Raw genomic sequence first — 13,060 nt, forward strand, 5'->3', positions numbered from 1 at the left:
GGCCCGGTTTCTTGCAAATTTTAACTTTAATTTAAGTGGCCAAACTCTAAAATTACAATACAAGAAGAAAAAATTGTTGCAATTTTTTTTCTTTTCATTGTTAATTTTAATTTCTGATGCATTTAAACTGCCCATAAAGTGCCTACGATAAATTAAGATACTTTAAGAGATTTAAAATGAATGTTTTAATCTTTTTAAGGGGGGGGGGGGGTGTTTAATGCATCCTTTTTGTAATCTATGCGCAAATGGCACTTAGAATCCGAATTTTGTTATGAAACTTCGCATGAATATTCCTTGGTAGGTCTATTTTCCTTAAATCAAACAAAAAGTTGGAAAAGTAATGGCTAACGGCTGGCGGCTCAGCCGTTTAGCAGTTTTTTTGGCCATTTTCAGGGCAAATCCATCATTTATTACATAGGAAACAACTTCTTGAAGCATAATTTTGCTATAATTGATGTTAAATGTTACCAATAGCCATTTTAAGAATTTCTTGTACCAGCTGCTCAACGGCTAGAACTAGCGGAAACGGCTGGGAGTGGCCAAGAGTATGGTGTGTAGATAGGGCTTGTGTCGTGTCTAGCTAGGGGTAAGTTTTTATGGGTGCTGAGCTCAAAAATACTTTTAAAAATAGTGGGGGCCCATCCATATGGCAGCTGGGAAACGGCTTCGCCTCAGCTGTTAGCCATTTTATAAGACTAATTAATGATATTTTTTAACAGTAAGAATTTCGGTAAATTTAACTTCTTTCATTTATACCCATTTCTAATTAATTTTACTGGATATATTAATAATTTTTTTAATTTCTAGATTTAGCTGTTAAACAGCTAAAAACATTACTATATAGATTAAGTATTATTACTTATCTCAGAGAAAATAACTTCGTAAAAGAGGGTGAAGAAACTTGAATTAGTTGTATCAAATGTATGTTGCACAAGGTTGGTGATTGGGCATTTACCTTTATATAATCATTTCTACAGTAATATTTAATAATGCTTCAAGGTTTTTCAATGTTTTATTGCTATAAAACATCGAATTTAGGCTCTTTACCAATTAAGAAAATATTATGAAAATATGAAATTTTAGCTAAGTTTCAAAGTATTTTCTAGACCAGTTGGCTTTTGTTTTTCTTCTCTAGATGAATATACGAGTTGCATTGGGTAAGAATAAGCCGCAGGCTTTTTATTTTAAACGATTCTATCAACTACAAGCTGAGAAAATTGACTTTGAGTAGAGGTAGGTGAAATGTCCACCAAAAGGCCAAAATAGACCACTGTGGGGGGGGGGTTAAAGATAAATTTCGGTACACACATGCAGAAATAGATACATCTACTTTTGTATAAGGATTTTCTTTAAACTGAAGACAAAATAAATAAAGATCCTGAAATGATTAGGGGAAAGGTTTAAGGCGACTGGTATGGTTCATCTTTGCCATTGGTCTTGCATACCAAGGCCTGTAAGTATAAAAGTTTATTGGCGCAGCCACTTTATAATTTAATTAGGGTATATAATATTTCAGATGGTGTGAAAGGTCTGTAAAAATGCAGTTTCAGCTTAATTTTGTAACAAAGTGCATAACTTTGATAATATTAATTTCAACATTTGTTTTACTAAGTATAATAATTTTTACAAGATAAAATTCATAATACTAGCGTGGGCATCTCCCCTAGCATCTAGACACTTATTCTGTATTCAAAGGTTTGGGTTTGGGAAGTATAGAAAATAGCCTATAAACATGCATGAACTAAATCCAAAAATGAAATATCCTAAAACCAGGGTTCCAGAGCCGGGAGCAGCAACATTTTTGGTGGAGCCGGATCCGGAGCCGTATTTTTCGTTAAAAACGGCTCCGGCTCCGGACTAGCTAAAAATGATTTTTTAAAGTAATATTATAATTTGGCAACGGTCTATTTCCATATAATAAACTGAAAAACTATTGTTACTTAACAAATAGACACACATCCTTCTACTTTTATATAGCTTTAATCAAATAAAAGCAAAATATTTTATATTATTTATTTTATTTTATCAAATTCAATAATGAAAAAAAAATTATATATTAATTTTAAGGTAGGAGCCGGAGCCGGAGCTGGAGCCGGAGCCGCATCAAAATCATACGGCTCCGACACCCTGCCTAAAACCAACCAACTCGGAACCTATGTAAAGCTACCCTAAATTTGAGAACTCATTGGTTTATTTGTTATCGAAATCTTGGCCTACAGACATAAAATCTTACTACTTTATATTTGCTATTAGTGGACACAAATTGTTTTTGTTTTTTCAGGACACTGCCTCAGATAGCTGGTCTGTTAATATGCCTTGCCATAGTCTTCTTCATAGCCCTACCTTTCGTCTTCAAATACTCTAAATACATTCAGAGACATCTCATATTCTTGCCTTCAGTTAGGTAATAACCATTTATTTTACAATAGTGGGGTCGCCTTTAAAGCAGCGTTGCGGAGCCGTTTGATTTTGATGCGGCTCCGGATCCGGCTCCGTGGAGCCGTCTTTAAAAACGACGGCTCCGGATTTGGCTCCGGCTCCGACCTAAAATAAAGAAAAACTTAACATATTTTTTTTGCCAAGTCTATTTTTTATTTTTGAATGTTTTAAAAGTTCAATTTTTGACAAAAATGGACTTGAAAAACTTAAATTGGGCATTTACACTCAACACAACAGAGTTACCAAATTAGAATTAGTAAAAAATCTTTTTTTTAGATAACCCGGAGCCGGAGCCGTAGCCGTTTTTGACAAAAATAACTACTCCGGCTCCAGCAAAATATGGCGGCTCAGGCTCCACAACGCTGCTTTAAAGGCCACTGCGGGGACCTGAGGGAAAGATTGGAGGACCCAACCAACTATTGATTTTAGTTTTGAAAAAAATACCCATCAGTCGTAACATTGACATATTGATATATATTGAAAAAAATATATGTTTCTTATGGAATAATCTCTGTAACTTTATTGTTGCTTTATAGGTTGCCCCGCTATATTAATTATGAAGATCCGGAAACAGAGGAGATTCCAGGATCTAGAAACTTTTATCTCAACTCAGAGCCAGGTATAGTAAGGATTGAGAAGCCCTGCATGGTTTAGATAGGCCGCACAGTAGAGTTAAGTTACTGATTATTATTAGTCCAATTTGAAGCAAAGGTCTTAAGAAAATGCTCTTCAACCGTTATATTGGTCTTGGTTTCATTTAAAAAACAATATATTTTGATCATTTGTTTTTCAAATTCAGCAAGGACATTGACTTAACATCGCCTTATCCTTAATAAATAAATTAATAATTCGTTATAAAGAATGAGTGGATTAACAAAAATTAAACATTGCATTGCTACTCTAGATTTTCTTATTTCTCTATCTAAATTTACATCATAATTTGTAAGAATTGTGTTCTTATTTTACTTCATCATTTTAGATATCAAAATTGGAGTATGGCAAATTCTTCCAGAACAAATTCAGGTTGGTGCTACAAATTGATTTTGATATTTTACTCAACAATGCCGCCAGTCCAAAACTAATATATAGCCTTTTATAGCCTAAAACCCTAACTCTAATAAAAATTTCCTGAATATTGTTTAATGAGCCGTCCAGTCGTTAAGAAGATCTTTGCGAACATCCTATAGACAAACAAACATCCTTTTACTTTAGTATGATACTTGCGGCTTCGCCCCTAGCCTAGGGGGCTTTGCCCCAAGAGGTTTGATCAAACTAATTTTTCGTGTTTTAGATTTTCAAGAAAATTTTTTTAAAAATGGGGGGGTGATTTTTTCATTTTTTTGGGGGGGTTAAAGGTGTCCCACCCCCAAAAAAATAGTTATAAACCTTCCCGGGACCTATGAGAAGCTACCCTGTAAAGGAGAACCCGATCGGTTCAGCGGTTAGCTACAAACAAACAGACAGACAAACAAACATCGTTCTACTTTGTATTATAGATATGATTGTTATTTTTAGGCCAGCCATAAGACACATTCATCAGAGTGGTTTGAACAACAACTAACGGATGGAAGGTAAATACAATTTTAGAGTAACTTCACCATATAGAAGAAGAAAAAATATTTCTCATGTTGGTTTTGGTTTTTATTCAGCTTTGATAACATTTTTATGTTTTGTTTTTATTTTTCATTTAAACTATAGAAATGACTCGCGAAAAGTAAATGTCATAACATTTCAAAATTACAGTTTATTTAACTTTAATAGAAAGCAGTGTTTCGGAGCCGTTTGATTTTGTTGCGGCTCCGGCTCCGCGAAGCCGTATGTGATGATACGGCTTTGGATCCAGCTCCGGCTCCGGCCTAAAATAAAGAAAATCTCGACATATTTTTTTTCTCCTAAGTCTATTTTTGACTTTTGAAGGTTTTAAAAGTTCAATTTTTGATAAAAATGGACTTGAAAAACTTAAAAAGGGCATTTGCACATGAAAAAACAGAGTTACCAAATTATAATTTATGAAAAATCTCTCTATTTATCTAGTCCGGAGCCGTTTTTTAACGAAAATAGGGCTCCAGCTCCGGCAAAATATGGCGGCTCCACGGCTCCGGCTCCGAAACACTGATAGAAAGAATTATTTAACACCCATTGTCCCATGCCTGCCCTAATCCTTGTATTCATTTCAGAACTGTTATATTGTACCTACATGGCAACAGTAACGACAGGGCTGGTCCTCATAGGGTTGAGCTTTATCATGTTTTAAGGTAGGTTCTTTAACAAAAGGGATTTGATATGTTGTTGTGCCTTTTCTTCCGCTAATTGTATCACATTTTTAAATATCAAAACCGCAAATTACTTTTTACGTCTTAAGAAGACATATAAAACAGCATCCTACTGATATGAACTCATATAAATGTGATAACATTTTTTTAAATGTACACCAAATGTTTATGTAAAAAGAGAACATTGAAACGCTTTAGAATTGTATTTTATCTATTTTGATATCAATCATTGAAGAACATGCATAATTGTAGACACTGCTATTTTGGCGGGTGGTAAAATTGGGAGGGGGGGGGGGGGGTTGACAAGTTATTTTCTTTCTAATGACTCATGAAAAATTGATAGGTAAATAGGGGGAGTGCATTGGTTCAAAAAAAAAGATAATCTGCATAATCATATATGCCAAATTAAAACATTGGTGTAAAGGCCTTGCAATTAAATAATAGCTCAGTAGTATCATCCATTTTGACTAAATTTTGATTTATGTTATTCTTTAATTAATTTTTCCCCTGATTTAGAAAAATGGACTATCACGTTATAGCTTTTGACTACCGCGGCTACGCAGATTCAACGCCAGCCCCGCCCAATGAAACTGGTGTCGTTCTTGATGCTATGGTAAGTTTTACTTTATAGTAAACTAGCGGCTTCGCCCCTAGCCTCTAGGGGCTTTGCCCCAAGAGGTTTGATCAAACCAATTTTTCGTATTTTAAATTTAAAAGAAAAATAAATAAAAAATTCTTTGGGGGGGAGGAATTTTTTTTGGGGGGGGAGTAGTCGACCCCACTATTTTAATTTTAGTATTTTTCATTTTTTTTTGGGGGGGGGTGAGGGTTTCCCACCCCCCAATAAGTTATAAACCTTCCCGGGACCTATGAGAAGCTACCCTGTAAAGGAGAACCCGATCGGTTCAGCGGTTAGCGAGATCCTTCGTTACAAACAAAGAGACAGACAAACAAACAGACAGACAGACAAACAAACAGACAGACAGACAGACAAACAAACATCGTTCTACTTTGTATTATAGTGCAAGGATAACATGATAAAATCAAAGTTTGAACAAAAATTCCATAAAAAACTATAGACATATTGATTATTTATATTAATTAAAGAGATGTTTTGCTTTAAAAAAATTTTTAATAGTCCCAGGAATATATTTATATATTCCAAAAAAGAGAATAGGATAATTATATATTATAGGTACCTATACAATATTTAGTTTAAAACAGTAAAAATTATGTTTTAAATAGAATGCGGTTTTCTTGTAATAGTTATAGAGTTGCTACGCTTTGTAAATTGTACATAATTGGTACAGGAATCATCATTAAGCTATATAAGTTGGAAAGAATTTCAATGTATACCTATAGGTAATAGATTTGAAATCTGCACAAAATTTAAAGGATTTTTTATAAAATTCGTTTTTTGTATAATTCTTTATCTAAAAGCGCAAATTCAATTTAAGTTAATTAATTTTGACATCTGTGATTGGTGGATTAAAAACTATCTGCGCTATGATTGGAGAAGCTTAAGTTTCGTACATCATTCAACCAATTAGAGCTCAGGTAGTTTCCAATCCACCTATCCTAATGGTCAAAATTAAATTACTTTTATTGCATTTGCGCTTTTGAATAAAGAATTATATAAAAAAACGAATTTTATAAAAAATCCTTAGAATTTTATGCAGATTTCAAATCTATTATACCTATACATTAAAATTTTTTCAACTTATATAGCTTAATCATCATGCCAAGTTTGAAACGATAAACCTACGTACCCAAATAATTTTTAAAAAACGGCATTTTCTCGGATGCTGCTGTATAATAGTTAGACGACAGACGCAGTAGGAAAATTAGACCTAAATGACTGCTGCATGTTATCATATTTCATTTTCTAGTGATTATTCCCTTCAATATTTGTGTGCTTTTTACAGATAATAGCGGCTTCGCCCCTAGCCTCTAGGGGCTTTCCCATAAAAGGTATAATTATATCTTCTATCACCTACCCAGCAGAAAAAAATGCGATTAAATAACGAATTCGCCAAATTCGCTCAATTCGTAAAAAAAATTGGGAGGGGGGGTGTCCCACCCCCAAGAAAATAGCATAAAACCACCACAGGACCAGTATGTATATTCCCTGAAGAGTAGAAACCGGTCGGTTCAGTGGTTACCGAGATCTTAAGGGACAGACGGACGGACAGACATCATTCTACTTTGGATTATAGATTATTAACCTTCTTTTTATGTTTGTTATATTAATTTTATTTTTTAGACTGTTTACAATTGGGTGAGGGAGAAAATCAGCCCAGGAACAAAGTGAGTTATTATCTTTAATTTGGAGGAGCTACGCTTATTTCAATTTTTAATATGATATTTTTACAGTGTAGGCTAGGCGCTAGTAGTTTAATAAGAGTAGAGCCACATCGGTTCAGCGGTTATCAAAATCTTTAGCTTTAGACAGACTGAGACAGACATACTTCATTCTACTTTGTGTTATAGATTTATTATTTTTAGTTTGATAGTCTGGGGTCATTCTCTGGGCACAGCTGTTTCTTCTCATTTGGTCTCAGATCTTTGTCTTCAAGGGAATAGGTAACACTTATAGTTTAACAGAGCTGCGTAATGGTTAAAGATGTTAAAATATGTCAGGCGTGTCTCATTGAGAAGAAGAACCCCCAGCCCACTTTATTTGTTGGGAGGGGGGAGGGGGGAGTAGTTTTTCGTTGATTTGTTTATTTCTTTAGTTTTAGTTAGGTTAGATTATATTGGGTATGGGGTAGCATCTGACTTTAAGGTGTAATTCTTTGTCTTGTATGAAATTGAAAAAAATCTGATACACAAAAAATGCATGTAAGAAATGCAAAAAAATAAGATAAATTGTTAAATGCTAAATGTAAAGCACATTCTTTGCTCTTGTAATCATATGCGGTTATGATAATTAGATAAAACGATACATGTGCGGCAATTAATGAACACCACTTAATATTAAACCCATTCAGTGACGGGTTTTTGAAAGATGAATGCCGCGTTTTTCGACATTTTCTAGACATTGATTGATTGAACAAAGACGATAGAATTTCAACAGAGTATACAACTTATGAATTCAAAGTTTTAAAATTATTAGTTGAGCCATTTGTATAATGTCTAATACAGCTCTATAAAAAGATGCATTAATTAATTTACAGCAAAAATGGATTGGAGATAATTTGTTTTTCTCCTATGAAGGCCGTACCTACAAAAGCGAAATAATTTAATAAATAGTTGTATTCTCTGCGGATCGAAAAAATGCGGCATTCTTTTTATGAAAACCCATTTCAGGCCCGGAGGATTAGTGCTCGAGTCTCCGTTCAACAATATCTACGATGAGATACGTAATCATCCGATGGCGTGGATGTGGAGAAAGATGCCATATTTTGATTGGTTCTCTTCAAGTAAGTAGTTTTTCTAGCTCTGCAATAAATGCATAAGTTTAGATATATAATCCAGACAACTACCTGCCCCAAGTGGCGGAGACACTTTTCGTCTGCTTGCAAATTGTTTTTTGTTTTTGTTTTCAGCTGATTTTAAAATACTAAATGCCTTTGGGCTGAGTAAAATATAGCTCATATCTTCTCTTTCTTTTACTTTAATAAACCGGTTCTGTGGTTATCGAAATCCTCTGCAACACAGACATCATGTTACTTTTATACTTTTTATTAAGTTTATTAATTTTTTGCTTATAAGGTATGTGTTTATTATTCTCGTTGTTATTTTTAGCTTTGGAGAACAATGACTTTGGTTTCGTTTCTGATCAACGAATATCTGTGATAGACGTTCCAATTCTAATCCTACATGCAAAGTAAGTATTTTAACTGCTTATAGAATAGATGCGCCGCTGTCTCAAAAATCCAAGGTTTAATATTTAAGAATTTTTAGTAGAATTTAAAGGTTAAAGATTTTACCTATGGTATTTTATGTTAATTTTCTTTTCATCAAAAAAAAATAATGCATTTAAGAAATAAGCGTGCAAACTACACCCCCATAATACAAGATATTAGGAAGAACTGCTTACCCTAGCTTTTACACCCCTCTGTTCAAAACCTGTGCACTCCGCAACTATTTAAAAGTAAGTGTAATTCATAAGAAAGAAGCAAATTTGTTTTAGTATTAAAACCGGTTCTAATACTAAAATAGGTATTAATCTGTTATAATCTTCTTTAGGGACGATTTTGTAGTTCCCTTTTTTCTTGGACAAGCCCTGTATGAATCTGCTCTCAAACTTAGAGACTCCTCATGGCCAAAGGTAGGATATTATATAATTTGGTTTGATGGTTGGTTGGTTGTCTTGCTGGATGGCAATAAATCTTATGTATTGTTGGCGTATTCACTTTTGAAAGTAAATCCATTTTGAATAATGGTCTGTCAGTTGGTCAGTAAAGCACAGACACTTAAACTTTTAAAATCTCTTTTTTTGTTTCATTTCATGAAAGAAAATAATTAGAAATTATGAATATTTTTGAGGTTCTCAAACGCCTTTAGCCCCTTAAAATTATGATAGTAAAAGGATAAAAAGAAATAAAGTAATAACTATAAGAGAACCCGTAATATATTAGCAATATTAATCCAGTTTTAACATTGAGATAGAAATGTCTTTAAATGCCTGTATAACATTTGAGGGAAAAATAAGCTTGTAAAACACACCAAGGAAAAATAAAAAAAAAACAATTTGGCAAAATAAATTTATTTGTCATCATAACAATAAAAAACAACTGATTTATCTTCCAAATAATACCAATAAGTTTAAAAATTAATTATCATACATTTTGATTCTCAATTGTTGTACTCAAAAGCGTACTGGGGTGTCTCAACCTTCACATTGTGTGCCTTGCCGTCCCCAAAGATACTGGTGAGGGAAGAGCTGGAGAGAGAGCCGGAGGAGGTAGACTGGGACTGCTGGAAGGACTGTTGCTGAACTGATTGCTGCTGGACAGCCTGTGACTGTTGCTGGCTGCTGAATCTGCTCTCCTCAAGGGCCAGGGAAACGGAGGTGGCAATTGAGGGCTTCAGGGCAGCAATGATCTGGGCGACAAGGATGGCGCTGTTATCGGTCACGGTGTTCTGTTGCTGAGCCTGGAAAGCGGCCTGCTGTTGAGCCTGGAAAGTGGCCTGCTGTTGAGCCTGGAAATTGGCCTGCTGTTGGGCAAGCAAGAAAGCAGCCTGTTCAGCAGCGGCTTGTTCATCAGCGGCCTGTTGGGCAGCAATTGCTGCAGCTTGCTGTTCAGCCTGTTGTTGGGCAGCAAAGGCGGCAGCGGCCAAAGCCTTGCGAACAGAGGAAGCAATGCTGGGGGTCAGAACCTCAATGATCTTGGTAACCAGGGCCTGTTCCTGGGAAGCAGTGATGGTGGTGGTCTGGGTGGACACAGAGGAGGTTGTCTGTTGCTGCTGGCTGCTGGACATCATGGCCATCAGAGCTCTCTGCACAGCAGTCTCGACGCTGGGGACAAGAGCGTTCATAACGGCAGACACAAGCTGCTGCTGCTGCTCAGCCTTGGTGAGAGAAACAGTAGAGCTGACAGACTGTTGCTGGACTTGTTGGACGGCGTTGACATTGTTGACAGCGGTGCTGCTGACAGCATTGTTGTTGACAGCCTGGTTGGCGTCAAGATACACAACACCATCAACACCAGCAGTGGATACAAGAGTTGATCCAGCCTTGGTGGCGGTATTCTGTTGTCCTTGTCCATCATGCTGGTGTGGGTATCCAGTGTCATGGTAGGTACCCAACAACTGCTGCTGTGTCTGGGCAATGCTGTTGGCGGTGCTGTCAAACTTCTGCTGCACCTGCTGCTGGACAGCATTAAAGTCCTCAACATTGTAAGACCCATATATGGCGGGTCCATAGGTGCCCTCAACTGTGATGGTGGTCACGGTATTCTCTCCCAGAGCGGCGGCAATGGCGGCATCAATGGCGGGCTGCAGACTTGACATTATTTGGGAGATAACTACTTCCTGATCCTGGACGGCTCCACGGGAGGCCTGCGGGGCGCTAGTGGCTAGCCCAACCAGAGCAAACATACAAACAAACTACAAAGAAAAGGGTATCATTAATGGGAATATTTCAATGTTTGATTTTTTTCAGATTTGATGGAAAATTTAACATGTCGAAAGAGGTAGTTGTACGAAGTGCATTTAAACTTGGATTAATAAACTGCATATTTTTTCTTTTCAATAGTTTAAACTACATCTATAGGATATATATTTGAAAAGGGTTCAATTTTCTTCCAGGTAGTTTTAAAAATATCAAGACTAGAAAATCAGATTTTTTGGATATATGCAACATAAATGGCTGTCCTGTTTTCACAAAAGAAAATATAATTACTTTTTGGGTGGTGCCTAATTGATTTTGTAATACAAAATTATATATGTTAGATGGTATTCTTGTATATGCTTGCAATAAACTTGTTAATTGCACTTCTGCAACTACCCCTTTATTTATCTTTAACTTTCTGTTAGGCTAAAATTACAAGTCTGCCTTTTTTCTTCAGCTTTAATTTAAAATACATTGTACATTCATTATATTTTAAATTTGCTTGGAACAAACGATGTTCACGGTTTAAAATGTTCATTAAACCAAAATTAAAAGGAAAATATTTTGTTTAAGTCATGAATGTTTTTTTCTTTAAAAGCTAAAGAAATAATTGTTAAGCTCACCTTCGCCATGTTTCTCTCAGGCTGTTCCAAAGATCAGTGAAGTCAACTCTTCCGGGACCCACCTTTTATACCCTTCCACACACACACACGGTCATAGTTGTATCATGCCCTTAGAAACTGACCCTATCCCTTACCCGTTCCTTTTCTTTTTTGTGTCCAAGCCCTTATGTGGTTTTATATTCCCCCTTTTGTCACAGTTTGATTCTTAAATCCGTTACCCCCCAAGCCATACTGTATCCATTAAAACAGCAGGTCTTTAAAACCCTACTAGAGTTGTAGTAGTAAAACACTTTTTTCCGCCGTTCCCCCATAAAAATGAATTTTTTTAAAGGATGGTTGTATAGTTAAAAGAGAGAAATAAGAGATGGGACATATAAAAGAGAAGAAAAACTGGTGTCTTTGTGATAAACATGATTTTTAAATAGCAAAATATTATTTATTCTTAAACCTATAAATTACCCATTTTCTATAAAAGTACAAAAATGTTCCCTTATTCTAAAATATTATAACTTTTACTGTAAATTTTGAATAATTTGATAATCAATTATTATCATAGGATGATTAAGTTTTAAGTAGGGTTGGGCCGGATATCTGGCCAACGTTCGATACCCGGCAAATTACCGGATATCCGGCCGGATAACAGGATATCCGGCGTCAAAATTCAGCCGGATATCATGTAACCGGATAGCTTTCATATCCGGTATCCGGCCGGATATTGAAAATGACATGGTATCCGGCCGGATAACCGGCCAGACCGGATATCCGGCCCAACCCTAGTTTTAAGACACAAAATAATTGCAACTTGAGGACTGACAGTAAATAGAAAATTGATTAGCCCATTTTCCAGAGGGATAGAACAGTTGAAGATAAATTTAATATACCCTAAGAATTTGTAAAATTTTGTGATTGGTAGCTTGTGAATATTAGACACAAGTCTTCAGATTTGTTTAGGTGTCATTGTTTCTATCAACCAATAAATTTACAACGACACATTTTTCAGGGTCATCTCAAAAAACGCCAATCTCAAAAAACGCCAATCTCAAAAAAACGCCTATCTCCAAAAACGCCCATCTCAGAAAACGCCTATCTCAATAAACGCCCATCTCAAAAAACGCCTTTTTAATAAAATGCCTACTACATTTTTTAAAAATAAAGCCTTATTTATAACTAGTATTCAATAGAATAATAAAATACTCTCTTTTTTAAAACACAAATAAACATTTACCAAATCAACCAGTTAATAAACTATGTTCCTACATCCATTTTTCATTTTTTTTCTGTTTTACTCTAGCATTTTCATATTTTTGGTTGCTGTATGAAAACACCGCCAAGAACACGGTAGCTTTCTAAAAAGTATATTTATCAGCGGAGATGTCAACTCTAATCTACACATTGGTGGTCATTTAAATCAGCAAATATTTTGAAAAAGGAAAAATTTGTTTTATTGACTAGTTTCTGTTGATATTCAAAATTAGAATAAGGCATGAAAAACAAGCTTTTTATCATGTTAACAAAAGGTATAAATAAAAAAATTTAATATCGAGTCTAGCAATTTTCTATTTAATATCGAGTCTAGCAATTTTCTCTTTAAATCTTTGCTTATGACGTTTTTTGTATGGTGACCATGTAACGAAGTTACTTACGAACATAGCTTATAGATTTGCCAC

At 35.2% G+C, this 13,060-nt stretch overlaps 2 protein-coding genes across 2 annotated transcripts in view; one reads left to right on the forward strand and one right to left on the reverse strand.

Annotated features, from left to right (window-relative positions):
• Positions 1-13,060, forward strand: part of LOC145303710 (lysophosphatidylserine lipase ABHD12-like) — a 29,477-nt gene that overhangs the window by 2,615 nt on the left and 13,802 nt on the right. The window contains exons 4-15 of the mRNA XM_080145316.1: positions 1,390-1,453; positions 2,282-2,404; positions 2,976-3,058; positions 3,419-3,462; positions 3,955-4,010; positions 4,617-4,694; positions 5,229-5,325; positions 6,976-7,019; positions 7,218-7,295; positions 8,022-8,134; positions 8,460-8,541; positions 8,904-8,985. Coding sequence (XP_080001442.1) covers positions 1,390-1,453; positions 2,282-2,404; positions 2,976-3,058; positions 3,419-3,462; positions 3,955-4,010; positions 4,617-4,694; positions 5,229-5,325; positions 6,976-7,019; positions 7,218-7,295; positions 8,022-8,134; positions 8,460-8,541; positions 8,904-8,985 — 944 coding nt within the window. The remainder of the gene's footprint in view (positions 1-1,389; positions 1,454-2,281; positions 2,405-2,975; positions 3,059-3,418; positions 3,463-3,954; positions 4,011-4,616; positions 4,695-5,228; positions 5,326-6,975; positions 7,020-7,217; positions 7,296-8,021; positions 8,135-8,459; positions 8,542-8,903; positions 8,986-13,060) is intronic.
• LOC145303711 (uncharacterized) lies at positions 9,408-11,511 on the reverse strand. Its single transcript, XM_080145317.1, has 3 exons — positions 11,394-11,511; positions 10,571-10,766; positions 9,408-10,495 (listed from the first exon to the last, which is right to left on the reverse strand). Exons 1-3 carry the CDS (start codon positions 11,400-11,402, stop codon positions 9,513-9,515), a joined length of 1,188 nt encoding a protein of 395 aa, XP_080001443.1. The 5' UTR covers positions 11,403-11,511; the 3' UTR covers positions 9,408-9,512.

The sequence above is a fragment of the Acartia tonsa genome, chromosome 13 (assembly GCF_053477335.1).
Source record: "Acartia tonsa isolate MP-2025a chromosome 13, ASM5347733v1, whole genome shotgun sequence".
Classification (NCBI taxonomy): domain Eukaryota; kingdom Metazoa; phylum Arthropoda; class Copepoda; order Calanoida; family Acartiidae; genus Acartia; species Acartia tonsa.

Bases quoted from the DNA above. Each gene is read 5' to 3' on its own strand.
- LOC145303711 (XM_080145317.1), bottom strand. The intron at 10,496-10,570 runs TATATGGGTCTT...ACAGCACCGCCA, and splicing joins GGGCACCTATGGACCCGCCA to ACAGCATTGCCCAGACACAG.